Here is a 27,234-nt window from a genome sequence, read left to right as displayed (position 1 = left end):
CGACGTGACTTTGTGCTCAACGCAGCCAACGGCAATCAAAGTGTCAGATGTCATCAAGGCTTTCTTGACTTTGCGTGAGCACGGAAGTGAGGACGTGAGCCCTCGCTGCAAGGGATACGTTTGATAAGCTCGTGGGCTCAGGGACCCATTCGATTGGACAAACTCGCAAACAATTGTGCCAAAAGTTTTAAAAAAAAAAGCTTCAGTTGATTCAGCAAGGATCGAACATAATATCGCAAAATCCCACACGGGCTTTTATATTTTCACATGGAAATATGAATTCGCTCCATTTTGTCATTGCATTAACTTGAAGGCTGAAGAAATAGCATTAAAAAAAATAAAGCTAAAATGGTGCGCTAGCTCTCTCAGAACAAGGCACAGCTGCACCGCAAGAAACTTTAAACCACGGGTGTCAAACTCGTTTTTGTAGAGGGCCACATTGTCGTTACGGTTTCCCTTAGCGGGCCATTGTGACTGAATTTTGTGAAACCGTATAAATGTTTGATCCACACCTTACATATACAGTGCACAACAAATTGGGGGATAACTAGTTTTGAAATCAGAAGTCAAGAATAACGTTTTAGTCAAGCCATTGTTGACGTTAATGTCATAAGTGCGTAATGACTAATGCATGCAATATCTCTATCTTATGATAGATTACATTTGAAATTTAGGTTCAGACTTGAGCAAGCAAGTAAGTGGAGAGGCTTTGATTAAGTGCCCCCCCCCCACCCCCACCCCCACACACATACACTTTACACCCGACCTGCTTTTGGTAGCGCAACGAAATGGTTGTGGAATTGGAGATGATGGTGTTGGTGGTGGGTGTGGATAAGTGACAGTTGACATTGTACAGGTCTGCGTTTTCCGAAAACGGAAAAACATTCAGAGAGTTCCGTTGGAGCCTGGCGTGACTGGGCACCATTTTCCGATCGAGTCACCTCTTGCTCGAAAGCGGCCCAAGGCAGCAACTTCTCCACATGGCATTTGCCCATCGTGGCTTTTACGTGTTTTGACGCGTGTTGATAATCTGTTCTTGTTTATTAGTAAGACATTTTTAGCGTTATGTCATGCACGGAAAGCACCATGCAACACGCAGTGTGACGAGTATTTGAAACCTGCCCCGTATTTTACCTTCATGAAAGAAACATACTTGAGTCAAAGCTTTCAATCAAACACGTCGGTTGACAAAGCGTTGTGACAACAACAATATGCCGCGGTGTTCTTAGATGTGTTTTAATCCTTAACAGTTTGCATGATTTTTATGTGCAGGTTAATTTCGGAGGAACGGTGCACAAGTAGGTTCTATTGTTATTTGCACCAATGAAAAATTAAACGTGACGTGAGAAATAGAGCTTTTTTTTTTTCTTTTTCACAAAATTGCTTAATTCTTCAATGTTTGGACAACAAATCAATTCCAAGCCTGTGACTCGTCCTCATAGTACGCCGACGTAGAGTACTAACAATTATTACAGTGAAGCACACCCATGTAAAATAAGACAAAACAAATATTGGTCTTATCTCGGGATGGGTACCGAGCCGTGGTCGTAGGTACCAAATTGAACCTGAGGTTAAATCATTAAAGACCGGCATATCAATAAACTCCACCCTGATCGGTTCACTTCGTTCATTAGTTTTGATTTATTCCGGCTGGACAAACATTATTTTGCACCTTTTTACCTCTCCGATCACATTTCGGACGAGCAGTCAAATTAAGATCATCGTCCAAGAACCATTGGAGGCACCTCGCCACGTAACCCAAAAAAACGTCCGCCGTGCCACGTAACCCGATAGTGTTACTTCCACCCGTGGACTGGCTTCGCTCTGTCGCTACATTCACGTTGCATCCGAGTTTTTAAACTTGTCTCAGCTCAACACAACAACATTCTCATTGTGTCTCATTTTACAGGCGCGGCTAATCAATTTACACTCAGTGCAGTTGTTAATGTCAAAGTTTGGTTGTTCTTGGTGTGATTGGTCATGCCTGGAGAGGGACGGAGGAATGACGAGACATCGTGTCTTTCCTTTTTCTTGCCAAAGCAGCCACAAGACTTTCCAGTGGGTGACAAAAACAAGTAGCTCACCCGCTAATTATTATAATTATAATTTTATTTTATTTTATTTTTGCATTTAGCACACCGCCGCTGACCGCGTCGTCGGTGCTCCGAGTGATTGACAATCACGGCGGAGAATGCAAATCGGTCAAAGTGCGGTTACATTTCTCAAAGTTTGATAGTGACCATGCACGTTGCCGCATGTGCAATCAAATATTTCAATGTATCTGACAACGCTTGCCGCACACGAGCAGCCGGAGGACACTCGCATTACAGAACTGCCGTGCTGGTTGCTCCATACTACTGATTTCTTTTGCACTTAAGAATAGTTTATGTCATGTTTAACGTTATGATAGTGATTAGTTGAAAACGGTTCTTTTGGGGGAAATCATTGTTTTTATTTAGTTGCGGCGGCCCGGTAGTCCAGTGGTTAGCACGTTGGCTTCACAGTGCAGAGGTACCGGGTTCGATTCCAGCTCCGGCCTCCCTGTGTGGAGTTTGCATGTTCTCCCCGGGCCTGCGTGGGTTTTCTCCGGGTGCTCCGGTTTCCTCCCACATTCCAAAAACATGCATAGCAGGTTGATTGGACGCTCTAAATTGTCCCTGGGTGTGATTGTGGGCTTGGATGGTTGTTCGTCTCTGTGTGCCCTGCGATTGGCTGGCAACTGATTCAGGGTGTCCCCGCCTACTGCCCGAAGACGGCTGGGATAGGCTCCAGCACCCCCCGCGACCCTAGTGAGGATCAAGCGGTTCGGAAAATGGATGGATGGATGGATATTTAGTTGCAAGTGAGGTTAATTTGTTCAAACCAAATAAAGCAGTGTCAATTATTTTTATTTATTTATTTATTTGGGTTTGTATTTTTCCCCAAACAAAAAATGTAACCATAAAAATATTGTTCAAGTACCGCATCGATATGCTCCGCCTACCTTGTCGTCACATGCTGGCATTTAATTAGCTTGGATGGGAGGTCCTACTTTGTCATAATGTCACTGTTATGCCTCACTTTTTGCATCACACGAAGGCTTGTGTCAAACTTGACCTAATTTTTTTTAACTTACTTTGTATTGAATTATTTGTTCTAGGTAAGATTGTACGGCTTTGTTGTTCGATATGTCGCCGGTTTCTTGGTGCTCAGCTGTGGCAATCAGGTCATGCTTGTCTTCACAACATTTCTCCCATCAGCCCCGCGGCCACGCAGACTGTCAGCAGCACAATTAAGGCCTGTGCCATAATGAAAGGAGCATTAGCAGAAGCAATTCATTCCCCAACGTCGTGCCGGAAGGTTTTCCCAGTGCCGATTTTCCAACGCGGGGCACTTTGTGCGCTACACTTGCCCGTAATGGCAGGAATAACGGGAGGCAAGAGGACCGGCTGAACAAATGAAGAATAGGATGGGCGCCTCAAGGCAGAGTGGCATCATGCTCTCCTTAAATCATCAGAATATTTTGACAATTTGCTTGTGTGTGTATCGTGCCATTTTTGTCATCATGCCGCACCGACGTGATGCTCCTTTCCTTTCCTTTCGGCTTTTCTTGTTTTGCTTGTTCTTGTTTGCCACCTTTGCAGGCCTGAGGATTTCAGAAATGAACAGAAAGCGTTTTTCGGTTCCGTTAGATTACCCAATGGGAAACCACTGTAACTAACCACTTAATAAAAAAACAAAACGAAAGGAGAATAGAAAGAAAAACACTCACACAACACACCACAAACACACATACATTCACAATGAAATCGCGTTGATAACACAGGAGTGATTCGATCGCGTACAGTCAACTAGTGCGCGGTGATTTTTTATGGGAAACAATTTTTCGCTACCGTACAAATGATTCCACGGAAACGACACGCTAGCGGAAACGACACGCTAGCGGAAACGATCGTTACCGCGAAATCCTCAGGCCTGCTTTGCCGCTTTCTGTTCCCTTGAGGACACCCCCCCCCCCCTCCAGCCCCCCTCCCTCTCCAATCCGTTGTTCCTGTGTTCATTTTGTTCCTCTGAAGTTTATTGAATTAGCCCAGACAGCTGAAACGCAGAAGATAAGAGAGGCGCGCTCCGCGCGTCTCTCTGAGAAATGGTATTGCACCGTGGATGAGTGAGCGGCGTGTTTGGGGCCGGTCTGTTGGAGGCGGGGGGGGGGGAACTGATGCAGAGGTTGGAGATGGGGAAATATTGGGATTTGGTGTTTCCACTGATTAAGTGGGAAGGTGTGAAATCAGTGAAAGACGAATATACATATGTACAGTGCACTCCCCCAAGCTCCATGCATACTCGCGGGATTCAACTATTTGCAGATTTTTTTGTGTGTGTGTGTGTGTGTGTGTGTGTGTGTGTGTGTGTGTGTGTGTGTGTGTGTGTGTGTGTGTGTGTGTGTGTGTGTGTTTATTTATTTATTTGCGGTTGGGGTGGGGTACAAAAAAATATAGCAATTTTTTTTCAAGGCATTTCAATGGCTGTCAGTTCTAAATGGATTTTCGCTGTTCGTGGGCTGGCCTCATCCACCGCATATCTTAAATGTATGGAATTTTGAGTGCTTTTGTGGACCGAGGCATTTTTCCCCGGTTGTAATTTCTTGACCGATTTTATACCTCGACGTCAAGATGCGTACCCTGAGCAGAAATCCCGCTTCTCTTTTTCATTCTCTTCCTCCTCATTGTCCTCCTCCAATTTTTTCGTAATCGCTTGTCCACCTACACCATTTCACGCGGAAGCGTACACAATCTTACCATTGCCCAAAACTTAAAAAATGTAATCGTGCGAGTCTCTTCGTAATGCACATTTTGATACAGTATCTTCTTCAAACCATTTTGCTGCCAACCCACGCGGGATACAAATTTCCCTTCACAATATATGCCGTAAACATAATCCGGTTAATCGTGACATCACCAAACGTGCATTCATTTAAGTTGCGGCACCAAGAGGGGAGGGGAGTACCGGTGGTCAAAGCGGACAATCGTGTTGCTCCATGCTTTGTTTCCGTGGTGGCGCTGTGACTCAGTCAGTCTCGATCCTGTTCATCATGTATGAAAGGGGTCAGCTTTGCTTGATGAGCAGTCTATTTTCACAACCCCCGTTGACCCCAAGAGGTTTTAAGGGTCTGGTTGGCTTATCGATGAGAAATCATTGGCAGGATTGACTCCATTAACATGGGCGGACCGTGCGTGTGAAGATCAGAGGTGCGAGAGGCAACTCTCAAAGCAGTGGAGGGACGGCAGCTGGATTGCGAGATGGAAAGGTGGATCGGATGGTGATTTTCAGGTGCTTCTTTTTGAGACAAGTTGACCTTGAGCAGTAAGTGGACAGTCGTTTTCCCCGTGAACTAGCAATAATTATGTCGACTAAAACCAGACACCAATTTGACTGATGAGAAAGTGCACGTAAATGCGCAGCCTCTGACATGACCATTTCACCTGTATTCGGTTTCGTGAATAGGAATGACACCTTCAATCTCTCTCTCTCTCACTATCGGACTAAAGGGGTAACCTGGAAGTTCTCGATGAAGCATACACGCACAATTTGCATTCAGTGAGCGAGCGGCCACTGTCTAGTCAGAGCCGCCCGAAGACTCTGAAGACTTATCCGCAAAACCGTGCGCATGGCAAAGCGGCGCAATCAATCATCGTGCTTATGCGGCTTCTTGTATTGAGCTCGGCGACTCCGAGAGTGACAGAGACCGGTGACCTCCTTATCTGCTGCCAGTTTAATGTCACATTTTAAGGAGCCGGCGCCTGCTGAACTTTCACCTTGTTTGCTTGTGTATTTTTCGAAAGGCCAGGAAGCCAAGTGTGCTCAGTCAAATTAAATATCCTCCTCCAGACAGCGGAGCGCTCGACTCCCGACCTCCTTTTCCTTGGCTTTCTGTCTGTATTACTTACTGGCTGATATATGGAAGCGAAACAATGGTCTCTTCAATTCACTTCTTTTCAATTTTCGAGGATTTTGTTTGAAATATTTGCGGTGCAGTTTTAAATTGTGCGCCTGTCCTGCTTTTAAATGTTGACCACGTCACAAAAGGACCTGTTCTTACTCATTGATGAAAGTGATATTTAACGGCAGGCTTTGAACATTTCTCACTTGCAAAATTTTAGCGGAGCATCCAATTATTTTTTATTTGTATAAATATCTGGAGTTGGAGTTGAAATGCTCATGTTGGCTTTTAATTGCTGCCACATCCTGATCAGATTTGGGAAATTTACCTGCAGGCCTGCCTACAAAACCTGACACTGTACACAGAGTTTTGACTTTAGAGTTGTTATAAACAAATATTTTGTGCACCTATTCGTTTTCATTTTAAATTGGTTGTAAATGTAACAAACGAGTGAAGTTTTGAGTGTCTATCAGCAATATTTTTTTTATTGGAAAAATTTTACTCCAAGTGAGCACCCGGAATTCTCGTTGCTGAAGGCTCACTGGGGTTTCTTCATTGTGTAGGCAATTGTGGAGCCGCAAACCTTTTGGGATTTTTGCCGGCTCCAATGTCATGCCGGATTTGAGGGTGTACGAATGCCCTCCTCCAAAGCATTTGCATTTATTTCTCCTCTTCCCTTCTCTTTCCCTTCTGCGGGCTTTTCTTTGGTGTCATGCTGAGGTACACGCAAGTTAACGCAAACCTTCATGCTGTCATACTTCCTTCCGTCTGTCGTGGGAGAATAGTCTCTTCCCTTCTGTTGCACAGCGGCAAGACTTGATTTTGTCTGTCTCGGGTTTATCTGGACCAGACCTTTGTGCTGCACCGTTCTGAAGTTGAACTAAACGTGGATAATCAACCTCTGGATTGGATGAGATGGCTCCCATTGTGAAACTGTGAAGCAACCGCAACACGATTCTGGAGCTTTCTCGGTTCAGACCCGATCTAAATGATAGGGGCTGTTTTGGTATTTACTTACATCTCGCGAGAGGTTGTTTGTCAAAGGGATGGGGAAATAGAAGGTGGCCTCTTTTTTTTTTTTTCTTGCAGGTTGTTTTTTTCTGTGCACATAAATGGAGGCATACGGTATGTGTGCGTTTCCTCATCCCCATGCTTCTTCTCCGCGCCGAGCACCGTTGAATCCTGTGAAACTGCCTGACGTTGAAGCACCACAGAGTAGCGAATCTAATCAGCGACTAACGCTCCAGTATGATTTGCTGCTCTGCTGGCTTGGCCTGTCTTTATGTGTATTTTTTTTTTTGTTTGTTTGTTTGGTTTTTTTGGAGTACACTAACTAATTTAATGCGCAAAGTCAAGAGAAAATGCCATTACCTTTTTCATGCTTTTTCTGGTCCTACACACTCAACATCAAACACACATGCTGACTTAATGCAATGTAGTGTTCCCATGTTTCAATGGCCAGGCCGTAGTGAAACTGTGGTGTGTGTGTGTGTGTGTGTGTGTGTGTGTGTGTGTGTGTGTGTGTGTGTGTGTGTGTGTGTGTGTGTGTGTGTGTGTGTGCGTGCGTGCGTGCGTGCGTGTGTGTTATTTAAGTATACACATTGTGTATACAAGCCTTTCGAATTCCCCTGTGCTATAGGGGAATTCAAACAGACAAAATTAGAATAGAAAAATGCAAAGAACCGATTTACTGTATTTTCCGCACTATAAGGCGCACCTAAAAGCATTCCATTTTCTCAAAAGCCGACAGTGCGCCTTATAATCCGGTGCGATTTATAATCCGGTGCGCCTTATATAAGGATCAATATTGTAATTTCTTGGGCCGTAGTATTTAAAATGTTCTGTAAAGAGCTTTGTTACAGCTACAGCGATTGTGAAAGCTCGATATAAATAAAGCTGTATTGTATTGTATTCCCTTTAGCGTTGCTCCATCTAATGGATGCATAACGTCACCGCAGCCAATATTGTAGCTTCTCTTCTATGCGCCTTATAACGCAGTGTGCCCTATAGTTTTAAAATAGGTCATTCATTGTAGGTGCACCTTATACTCCGAAGCGCCTTATAGTGCAGAAAATACGGTACATGTTTCTGCATGCAGCAATTTTACAATAAGTGTGATTTATTGTTATTATTAGTAGGCTGCACTACTAAGTAATATAGCATTCGTTTAGGATTAGTCTGACTCTTAAAATAATTTTCGTTTTCTGCAGGCATACTTAAACATGCAGGTGAGTGGACAGGGAGGCTCCGCCTCCCCTGCCTGCACTGGCTGCACATCCGTGTTTGGTGCGGATCTTGTGAAGCACTGAAACTGATCACTTAAAGCTCATTCCTTTTTATTCATTTTTTTTCACTAACAAACTATCTTATGCTAATGATGTAATGTAATGCTGCATATAAACACACCCTACGACCACAGATGGCGGCTCGAGACTGCACATTTGCTTGACACTGCAGACGGTGGCCAGTTTGTCCTCTGTTGTACTTCGATTAACATGACCTAGCAGGTGACTGTTCAAATGAAAAACAGAACAACAACAGATTCCGGGAAATTTGCGGCACCCTTCAACATGTCGTATTCTGCTCCACACAAAACGGGTTCTCTGATTAGACCCTTCCAAAAGGCTGTGGCTTCTTTCCGGCAAAAAAATTATTTTGTGCGGCCGTGTTTGCTTTCCATCGTCGCTAATCGCATCCACTCCAGCCTTTTGATTCCATCAGGCGCCGTCGCCTATTTCCATGCCGTGTTTGTGTTCGCGTGCATGTATGCACTGCCCGTATGCGCACACACGTGCGCTTGTCAGCTCGAAGATTGCAGCGTTGATTATGTGCCTGATGTTGTCTGCAGAGTGACATCCCTTCTAATGAAATAATGGTTTATAGTGGCAGAGTGCTGGAGCATTGCACATTGCAGACGTCATTTGCGCTCACTGTGATTTTCTTTCCATTAAATAAGAAATAAAATGTTTTTCCACCATCATGCTTCTTTTGAAAGGACGTGCCCACATTGAACAAAAAAAAAAAACTGAATAAAAGCGTTTTTTTCCCCCCCAAGTACACTTCAGGCTAAGTGGGGGCTTTTTTTTCTTAGAAAATGGATAGAAAGGACATTAACGCACCAGCACTTTAGCCGTCCTACCACAAAGCAGCCGCTGCCCTCCTTTTGTGCACCAATCAACGCAACAGTTAATTGTCTTCTGGGGCAAATGACACATTATTTTTCCTGTTGTAATGTCACCTTCCTATGAGATGCCTTTTACTTGGCTGCATGTATTATTCTATAGCCTATGTCGTTAGTGTGTGTGTGATGTTTTGTCCATTTGTCAATTTAAAGCTCCTTGTGTTCTACTTTTTTTTTAACGTGTGTATTTTTTAATTTAAAAAAAGGGTGTACACGATGATACAAGCGGCATGTTTTGCATCTTACAAAAAAATGTAACCACCAACAATTACATGAAGTGCTAAATACATTGAAAGGCATCGTTTCTGGTCTCAGGCGATACACCGAAGCAGCTACGCGACACCATAAAATTGTCTCGTTGGCCGGTTGGTTGCGGGAGCTTTTCAAGTGACATTCTTCGACATTCCACACTCTCTGTGCTTTCAGGGTGGATCCAATTCCCTATGACACTCCAAAGCCAGCCGGCCACACCAGATTTGTGTGCGTATCAGACACACACTCGCGTACAGACGGCATCCAGATGCCCTACGGCGATGTGCTGCTTCACATGGGGGACTTCACCGAGCTGGGCCTGCCCTCCGAGGTCAAGAAGTTCAACGACTGGCTAGGTACTAAAAACACATTGATTCGTGATAGGCATTGTTTGAGCTGTGATTGGCTGCTGTCATGCACGTTTTCTTTTTTGGGGTGGGGTGGGGAGGGTTGGGCGGGGGGGGGGGGGGGGTGATAGCTTTCGAAATGGGGTAGCGGCACAGGCACGAGACACGCTGCAGACATGAAACAAACATGGACCACACAATGAAGCTCCAGCCCTCTTGCGCGACCTCACAAATGCTCTGCTTAAGTGTCTCGTTTAACCTTTGCGACCTAACGCCCTGGATCAGTTAACATTTGACCTTTCTCTCAGACCACATGCCGCGGGAGGGAGCGTGTGTGTTCCAACGCCCTCCGTGTTCGATGGCGCACGCCAACGTCAATCATTTCTCAGAGGTTTCTTTTTAAATGAACACCAACATTTTAAAGTTTTCACCTCACTAGATGGAAGAATGAGCAAGTGCGCTGATGGGTTTTTTTTTTAATTCAAATGAAAATTGTTTCCCCCACCCCCACAATTTGCTGCAGAAATCCAAAACACATCTTGAAGGACTCAGATTTAGGATTTAAAAACGTACACACCCACCACAAAAAAAAAAAATGGAATTGAACTGTACATTCGCTAACTTTGCTACTTCAGCATTTTTAAGAATTTTTTCATACGTCTATTGTACTGTCTACTGAAATTATAGGTTTGAAAGACCAGACTGCAAAAAAAGCAGAAGCAGGATTTACAATGTGGATGCAATTCGCTCAAGCAAATGTTTCATGGAAGTGCTCTATCAATAATTCCATACCCTCATTCTGACAATATAAAAATATCAAAGCATCGTGAATCACAAACAGAAGTGGTACACCAAAAAAAAAAAACAACAATTCCACTTTTGAAAAATGATTATTACTTTAAGAAAGGCAACGAAACCCACATCTTCCGTACTGTGTATTGTACATTTTTTTCCTTCATAAATCTTACACTTTATTAGGGGAGGAATAAAAAATAAATCTAGTAAGATGTCTTTGGGTCGCAATAAAATGTAGAGCAAATTCCCAGTTGGGTTGAAGATTTCTTCGATGGCGGTTGTTCTTTCCCCACCTTTACTCGTGTGGTGGCTGCGGAATGTAGTGAGGAGACGAGATTTTGCTCATGTTCTTGTGTGTTTCGAAGTGTGTGAGACTTGGAAGGTCCAGCTCGCATCTAAGTTTTGGGAGGATTTATTTGGATTCTGAGATCCGAGAAGGGCTCATTAAGAGCAGCCGACATTGAACATTCAGCACAGGAAACCAGGATTCTTCAAATTTTACAAGGAGAGAACTCGTGTGCGGTTCATGTCAAGACAGCTTCAAAGTGGAATTAATTGGTTACTAATATTTGGATCGCGTCACGTGACAGACACGAGTTGATAATCTCTGAATCCTTTTGAAAAGCATTTTGTTCTTATTATTTATATGATTGATTTCTTTCTTTTCTTTTTTTTTTTTTTTTTTTACATATAAATCACAGCCGTAAAATTTGTACACACATGCAGGATAAGCTGAAAAAAAAAACATGAGGAAGGGTGTCAGGAAAGAAAAAAAAAAAGGGTGATAAAGGCCAGACCCTTTGGTTGAGTGCTCAATCGGGTAGAATAAAGTCGTAAGTTAGTTTTGCGCTGCCGAGAGGGAGCGGGGACAAATCACCCAGACAGAGAACCACAAAAAAGGTCACTGGAGACATTGAATGATGAGGGGATGAGAATAGTAATGGATGTTCATCGCTGCGAAGTTCAGGTTCACGTGTTTTCCAGCCGCCGAGTGTCTGCTGAGATGGATCGTGGGCCGCTGTGGTCAAGCAGAACTATCAGATGTGCTCGTAACCTCGATGACTCTGCGCAAGAGTTCACAGGGACACACCGATTATTCACAAGGAAATCACAAGGCCATGCCGACTGGCTTTCACCCCAGCTGTCGTTTCTCTTTTCAATCTGTGCTCGTATGAATAATAAGCACAGGACTATGTCGCGTTGAACTGCAGCCGATTTCGGCCCCAGAAACGGCGTGCGTTTGCACGTGCCAAAAATGCTGGTCATTAAATTCAAGAAGGTTTAATGTCATGGATTAAAATGCCATTTGTATTTAATTTGGACATGTTTTATTTTATTTATGTATTTATTAATTTTTTGGGGCAGGGGGTCAGATGTTAAAAAAATTGTCCACCTGAGCTCCGTATTTTTTTTTTTTTTTAGATCAGATGTTAAAAATGTTTCCTCTCATCTCCGTTTTTCTTTTGTACACCTTAATTCAGCGGTGTCAAACTCATTTTTTGTCGCGGGCCACTTCGGAGTTACGGCTTCCTTCGGAGGGCCGATTTAAAATTTCAACGTTATTTCTTTCCCATGACAATTTGACATTTTGGCACAGATTTCAGCAATGATCATGAAAGTTGACACACATGATTTGCTCCCGCGGGCCACATAAAATGATGTGGTGGGTCGGATCTGGCCCCCGGGCCTTGACTTTGACACCTATGCCTTAATTCAACAGTACCTTGCCATCTATGAGAATATGCTCGGCTGAAATGTTTTACTCTTAAACTGTGTTTAAGATTAGGGGCTGTAGCTCACCAATCTCCTTGTTTGTTCTTGTCCCAGGTGGCCTTCCTTATGAGTTCAAGGTGGTCATCGCCGGGAACCACGAGTTGACCTTTGATAAGGACTTTATGGCTGAGCTGGTCAAGCAGGATTACTACCGTTTCCCCTCAGTCTCCAAACTCAAACCGGAGGACTTTGACAATGTCCAGTCGCTCCTTACAAACTGTGTGTACCTGCAGGACTCGGACGTCACCATAAAGGGATTCCGGATATACGGCACACCATGGTAAGACCAAAGACTCTAAACCTTTTATTTGGGGCCCGAAGCCCTCCTCGCCGCTTCTTTCCTTTCATCTTCGCTGAGTCACATTTACTTCCCGGAGTGTTCTAAATCCCCCAAAGTGGAGGGGTGCCCTCCCTTCTGTCAGCGTTTGGCCGTGTCCCAGCTCCCCTCCCCTGCAGCTCGCTTCTGTACGCTCTGTCAGGGGCCTCGCTTACATGCACGATGCTATTCCCAGCTCGCGCATTCCTTTATGAGCGCAGGACCTTCGCCCGCACTCGGGGCTGACGTTTACACCTGTGTTTTGACACGGGGTTAAGTGATACGCACGGTCCCGGGACACGCTGTCGATCGGCTCTCATGTGGAAAGAACTTGTGGCGGGCAGGGAGATTGTTGGACGGCTCTTGGAGGCGGCATTCGGCAGACGGAGGCGTGTGAACACGAGACGTGTTTGTGAGGGGAAAGTGTTTACCGTCCGCATGGATGAGATCACTGCCACATTGAGGGAGGTATGGCAATATAACGAAAATACAAGCAGAGGCATCGCCCGGCGCAAACAAAATGCCATTGTGTTTGTGTTAATCAGCTCATTTCATTTTTTATTTTTTTTTAATGGGGTAAATCTTCCGATATCTCCCTTCTCCAGATGGCTATAAGTGGCAACTTTACAAACATGTCATGCCAACAAAAACAAAGACGACGCGACATCCAGAATGTTAACATGTAGACATTTTAAAATTTATGTTCAAGGGTGGATCTTAAATTGAATTGATGATGATTAAAAAATAAATAAATCTCATGAATGGAAAGCAGAGGCGCAACCCCACTGAAGTCATCCCGTTGCATGACGTGCGGTGCTCTGTGACTGGTTTTCTTGAGTACCAACAAAGACGTTATGGCCAGTCAGAAAGCATTTTTTTTTTTTTTGTCTTCGACAATTCCGCCATGTTGTTTGCGGTTCAGTAAAACAATATAGGCGGCGTTTCAAACCGAACGCCAGGGGTCACGTTACTTGTTTGCAGCAAGGTGGTATGCGTGCGAGGGCCGGCCCCCCCCCCCCCCCATACATTATGTTTCATCACTTTCCATGTTGCGTCGAATTCAACTTTGTCGTAATGTTCATGGCATTCCAAATGGGCCATTTCAAATCAAATGAAACAAGAAACATTTTTTTTAATGTACTCACATTATTATTAATGCCGGCGAGATGTCGGCATCCAATGTGTGTGATATGATGATATGCATGCGTTGTGTGTGATATGGTGAAAAGTTTCTTTCTCTTAATTGCTTTCTTCGAACATATGTTTACGTGCGATCCACTTCTTGTTGATTATCAAAATGAAAGAAATTCCAATCTGCACCTGGAGTGCCGCGATGTGTTTTGTTCAAGGCTTTGCCACTGTCTGCTCCGTGGTTCTCACCAGTCTGGTCCAGGCTTAAAATAATCATGTAGGTCATCCTTTTGCAGTTATAATTAGCAGGGTTGCAGCCTCGCCTGAGAAATAATGGAGTACTTAGTTGAGAAGCTGGTCGTATCCTCGTGTTCCACTAACATCACAGCAACAGGAAGAAGAGACTTAGACTCCGCTTGTCCCATCCTTCCTCCCACCTTTCTTTCCTTGCGTTGGAAAGGAAGGATGTTGCCTTTCCTCCCTGGTGGGTGTTTAGTGTGAGGGCTGGTAAGTGTCTGTTGTGACAGCTGGGGGTCTCGTGAGAGGCGTCGTGGACAGCTTGGCCACCCCCGGTTTCCCCCACCTCTGCCTCCACACCTCCTTCACACCCATATGCCTCCCTGGCCCGAGGTCTGGCGTGCTTGTCCGGTGTGAGGTCTCACTTAGCCGCGTCGTGACCCTTCACTTCATCAGCAGCTCACCATATCACCGCCTGGGTGGCCGAGCGCCACCGTGCCCTCTCGGGTCTTTTGCTTCGAGGCCGAGCTAATTCTCCACCGCTCGGGAAGTCAAGTGGCCAACTCGGCCGCTCCCGCTGCGACTTTTTTTTTTTTCTCTCTCTCTCTAATTGCATATTCCTTGTCAGTGGTGGATATAATCCTACATTTGATTGAAATAAAAATAACAACGGCTATCCTAAATACAAGATAGTGAGAACACTCCCAACATACCGTAACGTGCTTGTTTCCAGGCAATGGCTCTGTATGTGTGAGTGGGTGAGGGCCATTGGTTGTTGGGGCGATTCTTGGGGGCAGCGGAATACAGTGGTACCTCTACTTAGGAACGTCTCTTCATGCGAAAAAGTTACGAAACGCCTCAACGGGAAAATATCGCCTCTTGTTACGAAAGAAATTTCAAGATACAAAAGGGAAAAATACAGTATGGGCTGCTACTCGCAGGTCCGAGTTTCCTGAACGCAACATACTTGTAGCTGCTCTGCTATTGGCTATTACCCAGCATCTTCCTGGCATCCCATTGGCTAAGAGGGACCTCTACCGCATGTGTCTATGCGTGTAAATAGATAGATATGTGAATACCGAACAAAAGTGTAGCGTTTGCTCACCCTATTAGTTTCTTTTATTTTTATGAATGCAAATGACTAATCTACAGGTTCATAGAACAATGAATAGTATATTTTATGGCAAAAAACAATTTGCTATCGTAAACATTGAAGTCAGCCCTTGCTTTGCTTTGATTGTTTCCTCCGAAAATAGATGGGCTAATGTAGAAGCAGTCGTCCATGAAAGATACACGCACACACACACACACGCGTACGCACACACACACACACACACACACACACACACACACACACACAGTAGATGACCTTGTCAATCAAACTTCTTAAAGGGAAGCTGAAGGTCTGCTTCAGCTGGACGGCTGGTGGTTTTAGTCAATCAGAATTGTCTAATGATTAAAAAAAAACAAAAAAACGTCAGAGATGGGAATGAGTCACAAACAAGTCTCATGTAGGGACCTTCAAGTTTCAAGCAACTGTGGGGGGGGGGGGGGGCAAGTCAAGTCAATTGGTTCAAGCAAGTCGTAACTTAATGTAGTCATATATCCTTGTTCAGCCACATCATGTTAGCTAGGTTAGCTAACTTTAGCTTCACAAAACAAAGCTGTCTTACCCGTCCGTGTCTGACAGATGAAGAAGGTCAACGTAGATGTTGTGTCTCACTCATATGAATTGCAAACCTTGCATGTTGCTATTCTTTTGCTTTTGGGTTCCAAAATAGATATTCAAATGTCAACTGAATTATTGGTCAAGTCGGGGAGTTCAGTTCAAAGCTGAGTCGAGTTTTTCATCACTTTTTTGCCATGCTAGCCGCAAGTCATAAAATCTGCGACTTCAGTTCAAGTCATACGATTCGAATTCCCCACTTCTGGCAAACATGCAGAAAGAAAGAAAGAATTATTTTCTCAGCAGTTTCTCAATCCGGCGTAATTGCCGTGGTGCGTTTTAGGGCTTGGAAATGTGTACAAATCATTTAGAAAGATCAAAATTAACCAACACTCGCAGCAAACCGGAATGAAGGAATAATTTTTACAAAATATTAAAAATTATTTTGTAAAAATAATTTTTAATCTTTTTTTTAACAAGAGCAAAACAATTGCTCTTGTTAAAAAAAAATAAAAACATCAATCAATTGTTCAAATGAAATAAGTAATGGCAATCGCAACCCAATGTTTCCAAGATTGCACAGCAGGATGGTGACAGCTATGTGAGGAATCCTGCTCGTTCTGCTGACTGATTCATAATGCGGGTGTACAAGTATGGGACAGACCGCATCCTTTCTCTCTGGAGAGATTATCTATTGTCTGATTCTGGCCTTGACCACAATTTAACTCTCACATCCAATATCAGACCGTTTCTGGTGCCCCCCACGCGAGCTCCAAGGTCCTCGTCTTTCCTCGTTTGCATTATCCTTTGTCCACAGGAGACCCTCACATTTTCTTGCTTTTTGACTGCTTCTTTTAATAGGAGCATTCAAAATCAAATATGGGGGGAAAAAACCCACTTGGGAAGAAAAAGTAAGTAAGAAAGAAACGCCAAACTTTGAAAGGTACCGATTCATGGAGAACTCTTGTTGCACTTCCAAAACGCTAAAGATTGGAAGTTGCCCAACATCCTTGTAAAAATGGTCAACGTGCACACGTGTGCGTGCATGCATGCGTGGGTTTGTGTGTGTGTCCCAAAGGCAGCAGATTAAATCCAACAGCCCCCATTTGCTCTCTGGAGCTCACGTCGGGAGATACTGGAGGGCCAAATGCAGATTTGTCATTTGCAGATTTTACTGGTATTCATGTATTCATTTTTTGCTGTAAAGGTCAGCCGTGTGTATGTGTGAGAAAAAGAGAGTGAGAAATACCAGTAAAAGAGAAAACCAGTAATCCTAGTGTAGTGTTTAGACTTTATAGTCTTCATATATAGATATCATATTTATCTGTCTATACCATGTTGTCTATATCAATATTTTTCAACCTTTATGGAGCCATTGCAGGTTTATCATTGGAAAAAAATCCAATGGCACACCACCAAAGAAAAATGTCTCAAAAAAATGGATGCACATGATGTTTCCACACCCATAAGACACGCTTTAAAGTATTACATTTGCAAATGGACGGGGCGCCTAATAACGCGGGTCGTCTCGTGTATGCACAGAGTCCCAAAATCTGCGGATGCTGTTGTGTGACTTTGATGAGGGGTCCGCTTGATTGACTGACTGATGTGCCGACGCGCCGCTTATATCGAAGAAAAACGAACTGATGACCGCATGCGGTAAAGTGGGAAGGGCGGGCATGAAAGATGATGTTCAAGACACGCCAGTACGTGTCTATAGTATGCGGTACGTGCATTGTGCAAAACAGCATCCCGAAAACGGCACCCACAAAGAGACACGTTTACCGAGCACAGTTTATACTGCGAGCTATCATTTACACGGAGGCCCCGTAGGAATCGAGCAGCCGCGAGCGAATTCAAATTAACGAATGCCATAGTGCTTCATTCTGCCACTCTGCCAGCCTCACTTGGCTTCCATTGCCGACTGTTCTCTCAACCAATCTCCCACATTCCTACTTGGGCTACGGGAAATGATGAGGGACATTTTGAAAATTCAACAAAACACATTCAGCCCAACCACATCAACAACATGGACGAGGTGCGGCTCACTTTCGATATGCCACTGTAGAGAAGAAGTGGAGCCGCATCGTAGCGATACGCACGGGGGGGGCGCATGAAGTCATCTTTGACTGCTGTGCTTGGTTGCCGTGATAATTTTTTATTTTTTTTTTAGCTAGTGTATAATTGACCATGCCCACGTCCAATAATACAATGCGTCTTGTGTTCAATACAGAAATAGCAGCCGTAACCGACACTACCCCTTTCAATACGGTGCACCATACGCTCGTGAAAATACGACTGCCGCGCTGCAGCCGAGGTACTGTCGCTGCAGTTTCCTCAACTTTTCTGAAACGAGTTTTGCGCTGACAGCAGTGTCATGTTAATTGTCGTAGTATTTCAGAATTAATGAGATAATGATTTATTGACGTTGAATGTGAATTCATATTTAATGGAGCATAAAATTGTGAAACAACTGCTGACAAGGATGGATTGCCGTGGAAGTTGCTGCTGCCCCGATCTGGAAGAAAGCTTCTCTTTCTCTCCGTTGCTGTGTGCGCGCGCGCCCATGTGCGCTTCTTCTTTTGCCGTGGTGAAGCCTGTTCTGCTGCTCAAAGTGTGTGTGTGTGTGTGTGTGTGTAATCTTTTTCACCTCTGTGTCAGCTGAGTGAATGAGCGGGTTAAGTGATGGATTTGTGATGGCGCCCGCACTTTTTGCCGTATGACGACTTCGAGCATTCCATGCCGACTGACTCACCCTACACCCTCAGCTGCACATACCCGATCCGACCTGTTCCTCACTTGGCTGTTATGCCCCGCGCGGCCTGTTTCACATCTCACTGAGTGCTCACTGAATGCCCCCGCCGCCGCACCAAGGTAAAGCCCCAAATACGTCAAAGGGAGAGTGATGAGTCCTCGGCACCGCCTAATAAAGCTCTCCTCAGTGGCCTTGTGCACATCAGTCACCAAACGGCCAGCCAGGGGTCTGCCTCGCGACACGGACGGCAGCTCCATTACATATTTGAACGTGGAAAAAGGCTGATGGGGCCAAACTCTTCTGTTTGTCGGCTCGAAAAAGGTTTGCGTATGCATTGTATGTAACAGGGTTCCCACGGGTCCATAAAAAAAGTTGTAAAATGATGTTCCTAATTGGCCTTAATTTTCAGGGAGAGCTTCTAAAATCAATAAAAATCCATAAAAACATAATTTTTATTTGAAATATAAATTGAAGTTTTTACTTTCTAAATTTAAAATTTTCTTAGTGTACTTTATTTGAGAATGAATTGAAGTTTTTTTTTTTTCCTACCTGTAATACAGGTAGGAAAAAAACATGTAATACAGGTAGGAAAATGAAAATTGGACATACAGTATGTCAAATAAAGGGTTAGCTGATTCCCCCTAAAAATAAAGGTGTGCCCTTCCTTTGGCGGCAATGATTTGAACACCAGCTCAGCGATATGTGGCTTTCTGTTCAGCCTGCATATTGCTGAGCAGGCATTCAATCCACTGTGAATCCCCTGCTGAATGGAGAAAAAGGGCTTAAACATGGCTAAATTAGCCCTCAAAAGTCCTTAAAAGGTCCATAAATAAAAAGCAAGAGTGGGAACCCTGTATAAGAAACAGGCAATAATAACATTCAAAACACACTGGCTACCGGGGCTGCTTGACCCTCGCCGGTATCGATATTAATCAGCTTATGTCAACTTGGCAGCTTCTTTGAGTTTTCTGATGGTCTCTGAAAATTGCAGTCATGCGCAAGCCGCGATGTGGAAAAACAACGGTGGTTGAAAGAAGGATTTCTCCTCCCCTTTGCTGTGTAGCTGACTGCTCACCCCGATCTCAGGTGAGATCGCTATTTGTCTGGAACGGTGTGGACAGATTGCAGCAAAAACGCTCGCGTGCATGTTTGCCGGGCGACCTCGTTCAAGCCGCCAACTGGCTCGTGCCTTAGATTGGAACATGAGGAGCGAGATGATGAACTTTGTATCGTCAATGCGTTTGTGGCAAAACTTCGAAAGGAGCCCAAATAATGTTTTCACCTTCCACCCGTTCTCCCGTTGTCACAAACATCCATCAGTGGCAGTGACGCACAACGCAGCCGTTTGTAATTGCAGGACACCTCATCCTCGGCTAATTCAGAATGAGATGCTGACATGATTCATGATTCATGTTTTCTTGCCAGCTGGAGTCATCCAGTCCGATAGCAAACCTGTTTTGACCCCGATTGTTTCTTCATTACATTAAAAAAAAAAAAAAAGGGCCAAACGTACAATCACTAAGCAGACATTAATTTTTCTGACCTGCTTTGTTGGACAAACATTTATTGGAGTATTTTTAAGACAGCGTTCTGAAATTCTGAGCAAGTTACACTGCACGGATGTCAAAATAATACAAGTTCGTCATTTGAGGCTGCCCCAACAATTTCGAGCAACTACTCATGAAGGCTCTGTAGTATATAATTTTGTCATCTGTCACATCGTCGATAGTTTTCCATGATTCATATCTGTATGAAACAAGTTTCCAAGAGCAGCACTATACTTGTTTAAATCTAATCACTTCAAGAAACAACATCCCCCCCATTTCCCCCAAAGGAAATGACCATCGTGACATTTGCATAAAAGTGTGTTTTGCTTTTTCTTCAACAAATACAACAGCCTTCCTTGTAACATTTCCCCTTTTTGAGTGTACTGAGTTGCTTTCAGTGCAAGTTCTCCCTTTAGAACCAAACCATCGTCCTTGACGGCCTTTATTTCAACTGCAAAAAAAACGTCCAAGTGACCTTTGCTCGAAAACTCCAAAGGTCAACAATGTGCCTTTTGTCGTGGTGAACTGCAGATCATTCATGTGTCAGATGCAAAAGGAAGCCCACTTGTCCTTCCGCAGTGTTTATTTTTTTCCCGGGTCACCTTTTTGACCTCTCGCTGGCCTTAACCTTCGCAGTGACAATACGACTTTGTCACGGTGCTTCAAGCTCTCTGCGAGCTTTCTGTCGATGATGTGCTGCCAAGTTGTCCTGTGTGCATGTGATGAAGGGTTTGACTCCTTCAAATTGAGGGCGATCAACGCACGACATGCTTTCACCTTTTGTTCGCGCGGATGTTATTTCTTGTAGGGACTCGAATGAAGTCGAAGTGAACAGAAGCGACCGCCGATAAACGCGTTGTCCCGAAGTTTCAGGTCGAGGACCCCTGAAAAAGCAAAGAAACTGCTTTTGTTTTGTTTTTAAATAGATTTTAGTTGGCTGATTAAATGGTCTGTCATCATTTATGGCTAAGCAAACACTGACCCACTAAAGTTCCTGTCGTGTAAATTGGATTTCTGTTCCCTTTTTGGTTTTTTTTTCTCAACTCTTGCACTGTTGTGTTTCCTCCAGCGTCTTTACTTGCCCTTCTAAGTGCGCTGCATTTGCAAGAGGATTAATTTGACTCTAAACGGTTTGTTTCCTCCTGGAGGACAGTTTTTTTTTTTATTGTTGTTGTCATTTGAAGAATAAGAACCCTGGCTTGAAGGACCAATAAAAGAACTGGTACTGTTGACGGCTTTTGGGATGATCAAGACTGGGAAAAGGGGAGCAACTGATGAAGAATGGCAAAATATCAACGGGGACAAAGAAAAGTGGCTTTTGTGGAAATAAGAAGCAACCAGAGTCATATATTAAAAATCGTCATGAAGGCGTTTTAATACTGTACTTGTATTTTCGTTGTTTGGTCATTTCAGCAGCAAACGTTCTGCGATTTATTGCCGTTTTATATTCATGTCACGCCCGATTGAGTGTTGAAACCATTTCTTTTATCTTTCATTTATTTTGTTTCATTTCTTCACTTTGTACCACCGGCGACATTGTTTGTTCAAAGCGGGGGTGGAGTTACGCCCGAAAAGCTTTCAAGTCTTTCCAATTAACATCGCACAAGGCGCCACAGAAGCACGTTTGGCACCATCTGCATTCCGAAGAACAATACTCTTCAAATGTGCACTCTTACTTAAATGTTTCAGCAATCTTCCGCACGTCACCATCTGTCCAGGAATCGGATGAAAAATAACACCGGTGCCCGTGCGCCGCGCGAATTAAAAGCGTGCCGCAGACCTGGAACTGCTGCGGCAATTCTTTTAATTAAAATGGGAAATAATTATTGTCAGGCAAATGTACTGAGACGTGCGAGAGGGAGGCTAAGGGAGACACGAAAAGAAAAGCCAGCCGGAGGAATGCAGTGGGGGATTCAAGACAGTGAGCGAGTGTTACAGACTCCTGGCCAGCTTGCTGCTGTAATGAACATTAGGGCTGCGGCATAAATTTAATGACCTGTGAAACAAACAGCGTGGCTGAGACCAATGCCTCTGAATGCTAAGTGGCTCTATCATTAATACGAGTTCAGAGATGCCACTGTGTAAACACACTCTTCAGTCTCTTTTTGCCCGTAAGCCTGTAAAATGTAAGGTGAGCACCACCTCTGCGGCTCTTTGTAATCGGGTCACGCTTCTTTGTGTACCTGCACAATTAATGGCTTGCCGCCCGTTAACCGAAAACCCGCGCTCACGAAAAGGATACGGACAGCTTCACTGCCATGAGCATGCCGGTTATCCGCCTGAATAATGCACCGTTTATTCATGTGGTGCTTGAGATTTTGAGGAATGAACTCCTAAATGTGAAACTTGGACACGTCCTGAGGGGTGTCGTGGCTGATTTATTTACTTTGATCATTCCAATGGTGTAGCGCTATACCACTTCAATGACAGTTGCTACCGTTTGCCCTGATCGACTGGCTAATGAAAGTACTGTGAAAGCAATCAAAAATATCTCAGTAGACTCCACCGCCGTGCACATCTACAACGCCCAATCACACCAATAAACGTCCTTTAAACGATTCACCACTCAACTTTATTTATAGAGCACTTGAAAACAACAACAGCAGCTTACAAAGTGCTCTACATCAAGTAAGAAGCTGACATTTAAAAACAAAGACCGTTAAAACAATAAATTGAAGCTCTCTGGCAGTGTCAGTCCGAGTGCGTCTAAGTGTGCCTTTGCACTCGACAATATGGCAATGGCTTTGGCAAATCGAAGAAATGCTCGACTTACTAAAAACAATGCAGTCCATCCATCCATCCGTTTTCTAATCCACGAGGATCGCAGGCATGTTGAAGGCTATCCGAGCATGACTCTGAAACCATATGAAGAAGTCAAGAATAATAATTTATTCAACTGTAGTTTAAGTTGCTGTCATGAGGGTATTGGAAACAAGAAAATTCTCTTATATTACGGGCGAGAATTTGAAATTTTGGTACAGGTTTTAGCAAGCATGATAGAAGTCGACATGTTTGATTTGCTTTCGCGGGCCACGTCAAATGATGTGGTGGGCCAGATCTGGCCCCTGGGCCTTGAGTTTGACACCTGTGATTTCGAGTGTTCTGTCAAACTGCCATGCATGTTTTTGGAAAGTGGAAGGAAACCGGAGTACCCGGAGAACACCCACACAGGCATGGGGAGAACATGCAAACTCCACACAGGAAGGCCGGAGTCGGAATCAAACCCTGCGCCTCTGCACTGTAAGGCGGACTTGCCAACCAGTCGACCGCCGTGCCGCCCTTGTTTGCTCCATGAAGTTCGGGAACCTTCCACTTTGATGTGGATGTGAGTGAGATGGTCAAACAAGTCCATTCCCCATTTCCCCTTCTCTGTTTGGCTGAGTGTGTGGAGGTGAAAAATCTGGCAGAGGTTTCCGTTTCTCCCTCCTGACCTTTGAAATGATTTCTCCTACTCTCATATTTTAGCTACAGCCCTCCCAACCCCAGCTCTGCATATGGAACGCAGGTATTTGGGTTTGGAAAGAGAGCTCTGGTTGTGATTATGAGCAATGCCGGCTTAATCAAAGGGACGAAGCACTGCGGGGAACAGGGAGTAAACGAAACTACAGTAGCCCACAGCTAGCCAGATGTCTTCAACATGAGAACGGATACATGGCATGGGCAGGCTGCCCCAGGCGATAAAATGCAATCACAATCCTTTGGACGTGAGCCCAAGACGGCTCCGAAAGCAGCCGGATGAGTACATGGCAATGAGTCCCAGCTCTCACCCGGAACCCGATCTCAGGCTAGCGACTCGGTCCAGCGAGAAGATCCTAAAAACTCTTGCTCGTCGGCAGTGGGCTTCTCCGCTATCAATATGCGGTTCGAGGAGGAGGAGTGTTTATGTGTTCTGTTTGGTCGCGAAGTGCGCTGGCAAATCCTGGGCTTGACACGACGCCATCTTGTTTTATGCCCCACGCGGCGTCTCCTGCTTCGAGTGGATAAATATTTGAACAGCAGAGGAAGCCCCGTGTCCCTGCCTGTTGTGGCCTGAGGTGTGCTGGTCTTGCATAAACCTTTATTGTTTTGTTTTTTTTCTGTGCCGAAACATAGGTTTGATGTTAAGCGGCATCTCACTGTATAGGGGCATAATTCTCTTTGATGCTGGTGTGAAAAGTTACCAACCGAGAGCTGGCACCATTGTTTTTATGCACAAGTGAAAGCCTGAGATAAATAAGTTATGCATTCAATGACAACAAGGCTGAGCACAGGCGTAGAGGGTTTATTTTTTGTTTTTTTACCAGAGAAAGGAATTTGATGTCGCGCGGTGAAAGGTGGAGAACATTAACTTTTTAGATGCAAATATGGTCAGTCAGAATTGCAAAGCCGTTTTTATTTTTTTGGCTGACTTAAGAACATCTGGATTACTAGTTTACATTTTTGTCAAGAATGATTCATGTTACGTCTTCAATATGATTTTTTTTAAAATTGAAAATGGTTTCTTTTTTTTATTTTCAATGAACATATGCCCATCAATTATCCTTTCGTACGGTACATTTTGACAAATACTGCGCATGCGAGCAAGTATGCTAACATGCTAACCGGGTTGCAGACGGAATGCGTGCTGCAAACGGAAGAGCGACTCCCCCAACTTCCCTTCACGTTGTGTGGCCAAAAAGGTTAGATGTGGATCGTGTGTCGTGAGCTATCAATCACAGCAGTAACAAGAGCTTCATCAACACAGGGACACTCTACTTCCAGCTATCTGCTCAGTTGTGATACCATGAACATCATCCTGCTGCACTTCCCTTCCTTCCTGGTAGCCCCCCTGCGGCTCTCTGTGGCAAGCACAAGACATTGCTTATCTCAGTTTGCTTAGATTTGGACCCCCAGCATGGATGGCAGTCTCATCCGAGTGTGCGTTGGTCAGTTGTATGTTTCAAATGCTGACGCAAACATCTTCAGTCACTGCAGTACCCTTAAAAATGGAATACGGTAAACGTCTTCCAGCTAACCACGCGGATAGAATTTGTACGTACAGTGCCTGTACGTACAAGTCAACAATTATGATGAAAGTTCATGAATGGCTCTTGTGGTTCAGTCCAGTGTAAAACAATCAACCAAACATTTGACTGCACAGAAAAGCGAATTAGTGAGTTGCGTCCGTCCTCTCAACGCTCCTGGGGCGGTTTGTGTTGATGAAAAAGGTCATTTTCGCAGCCCAAGGTTGCATAGAATTGCCTCTGCTTCCCTGCCTACTGACTCAAAACTGGAAGCAACGCAATCTAGCGGCCATAGATGGGTTTGGCAAAGTTGTCCGTACCATGTCAGGAAATAGGGGGAAATGTGGATGATTTCCTCCAAGTAAAAGCAACCTTTTGTAAATTTCCTATACGGATTAAACATGAAGATAAACACTAATCGGGTATACATATAGTCTCGTATTCTAGTTAGAATGATGGCCAATTACCAAATGGAATGAAATGAAAAGTGTAAGTATAATAACAAGGCCAGACGACGAGTGCCGCCCATTCTGAAACTCTTTGCGGCCATCTGAGGTTTGAGCAGAACGAAGACAGATGCTAATGCTAATGTGAATCCTCTGCTAGCAGTGACCCTCGTTCTCATAGAAGCCGAAGCTAATGCAGTCAACCATGACTTGCTCAGTTCTCAAACGCTATTCATGAGGCTGACTTTTTTTGTCAACTCCAACACTTGTGTTATCAATACAGACCATACATCCTTGTTTGTTTGGTTGGTTGGGTTTTTTTTGTGTTTGTTTTTGTGACGCAAATGAACAGAACCCTGCGCAGGCGTGTCATAGGATCTCGCCACTCCGTCCCCAGAGTGCATTGCGTGGCGCAATACATTTAATTCACGAAGCCATAAGGACGTTAATCCTTGTGATATGTGCGTTTGTGTTACCACGCGACATTTTGCCGTGTGTAATCTTCGCTCCAGCTTGTCGTACACAAACCCTGGAGACCAACAATACTATTTTGTGTGCTTTCCTGTGCCTATTGTTGCCGCTGCGTCTCAGTGCCCTCGCTAACATCCACTCGTTGTGAGGTCAAGACAATAGCTGCACAGAGTGGCAAGTATCTGCACTACTTTGACCCGCCGGCCCTTCCTGTTGCCGTTAACACCCCCCCCCCCCCCCCCCCCCACTCCCCACACCGTCGCTCTTTGACCTCTACAGCAAAGACTGTCAGCCTGTTATGCTGGTACAAGGCGGGTTGTGCTCTCACGGCGCTTTGACAGGTCTCGGTTAAAAACTGCAGCTTCCGTTCCCTTTCTTTCTCAGGAGGAAAGTAACACACAATACAGAGAAGTGGTGAGGGGGGCGGGGGGGACAAACACTGTAGCTTCATTTGTCCTTGACAAAAAAGTTTTAGATATTTGGCGTGGCGGCTGACAAATCTCATTCGGTTCAAAATCTGGAAATGTAACGTCGCTTGTGTGCGTACGCTGCTGCATTCAAGTGCGGCATCGGAAATCGGCAACTCTTCTACTCACGCAAAGTTACAACTTTGAAAGACGCGCTTCTGAGCCAAAACCCAGCAGTTTGATTTCATGTCAGTTGGTGCTTGTTAGCGCAAAAAAAAAAAAAAGTACCGTCTTCGGTACCTAGCCCTACACAAGCTTTTGTAGCCGTGACTGACAGTGAACAAGGTCAGGCTTCAAACGTTGCTTTCTAATATGAGAACTAACAAGTGCATGATTGCATCTATCGTCATGACCTTCATGGATGAGCTTTGTTTGGCGCGCTGAAAGTCTCCACAAGCAGTGAAGTTCAATTGATTCTTTGTTTCACTGGTTGTAAACCCGCTAAGAGGGAAGTATAAACAAATAAGTCCAGTCGAAGGGCGTTACTGATGTGGATTGATTGGGGTCATCAAAGTTATTGGTATTATTTTTTTAACCTCAACCCGTTGTCTGTCTTTGATCACACGCATGGATTATGGAATTTTGAGTGGGACAAAGTGTATGTTTTGCTGATACAATTAATTGGAAGTTACAATTGAAGGTCAACGTAGAATAATTACATACGTTTCCTGGCTCCCCCCAGCCTCCGTCTGGGTCGAGTAGGCATGTAAATCATGTAGCCCAGATTATGGTAATTTGAATCTATATTATTAGAAGCTTTCAAACAAATATATGGCTGCAGCAAATGGGCACCGTTTTAAGTCCCATGCATGCCATCATTTAAAAAAAAAAAACACACAAAAAGAAATAGCTCTGAGGAAAAGGCTTCAGCGTGGTCCTTCGAGGCAAGCTGGCCATGAAACGTGGCCTGTCAGTTTTTGTCAGCGAATTTCCCAACTCCCTCATTTC

At 44.4% G+C, this 27,234-nt stretch overlaps 1 protein-coding gene across 2 annotated transcripts in view; it reads left to right on the top strand.

Annotated features, from left to right (window-relative positions):
- mpped2a (metallophosphoesterase domain containing 2a) overlaps positions 1 to 27,234 on the top strand; it is a 44,389-nt gene that overhangs the window by 6,925 nt on the left and 10,230 nt on the right. For both annotated transcript variants that reach the window (XM_086107692.1, XM_086107691.1), the window contains exons 3-4: positions 9,528 to 9,709; positions 12,323 to 12,548. In XM_086107692.1, the coding sequence (XP_085963818.1) occupies positions 9,528 to 9,709; positions 12,323 to 12,548 (408 nt within the window). The remainder of the gene's footprint in view (positions 1 to 9,527; positions 9,710 to 12,322; positions 12,549 to 27,234) is intronic.

Source organism: Hippocampus guttulatus, chromosome 3 (assembly GCF_054856545.1).
Source record: "Hippocampus guttulatus isolate MCC_2025c chromosome 3, RoL_Hgut_1.0, whole genome shotgun sequence".
In the NCBI taxonomy this organism is placed as follows: Eukaryota; Metazoa; Chordata; class Actinopteri; order Syngnathiformes; family Syngnathidae; genus Hippocampus; species Hippocampus guttulatus.
Note: the sequence above shows the minus strand (reverse complement) of the source record. Positions and strands in the feature narration are given on the sequence as shown.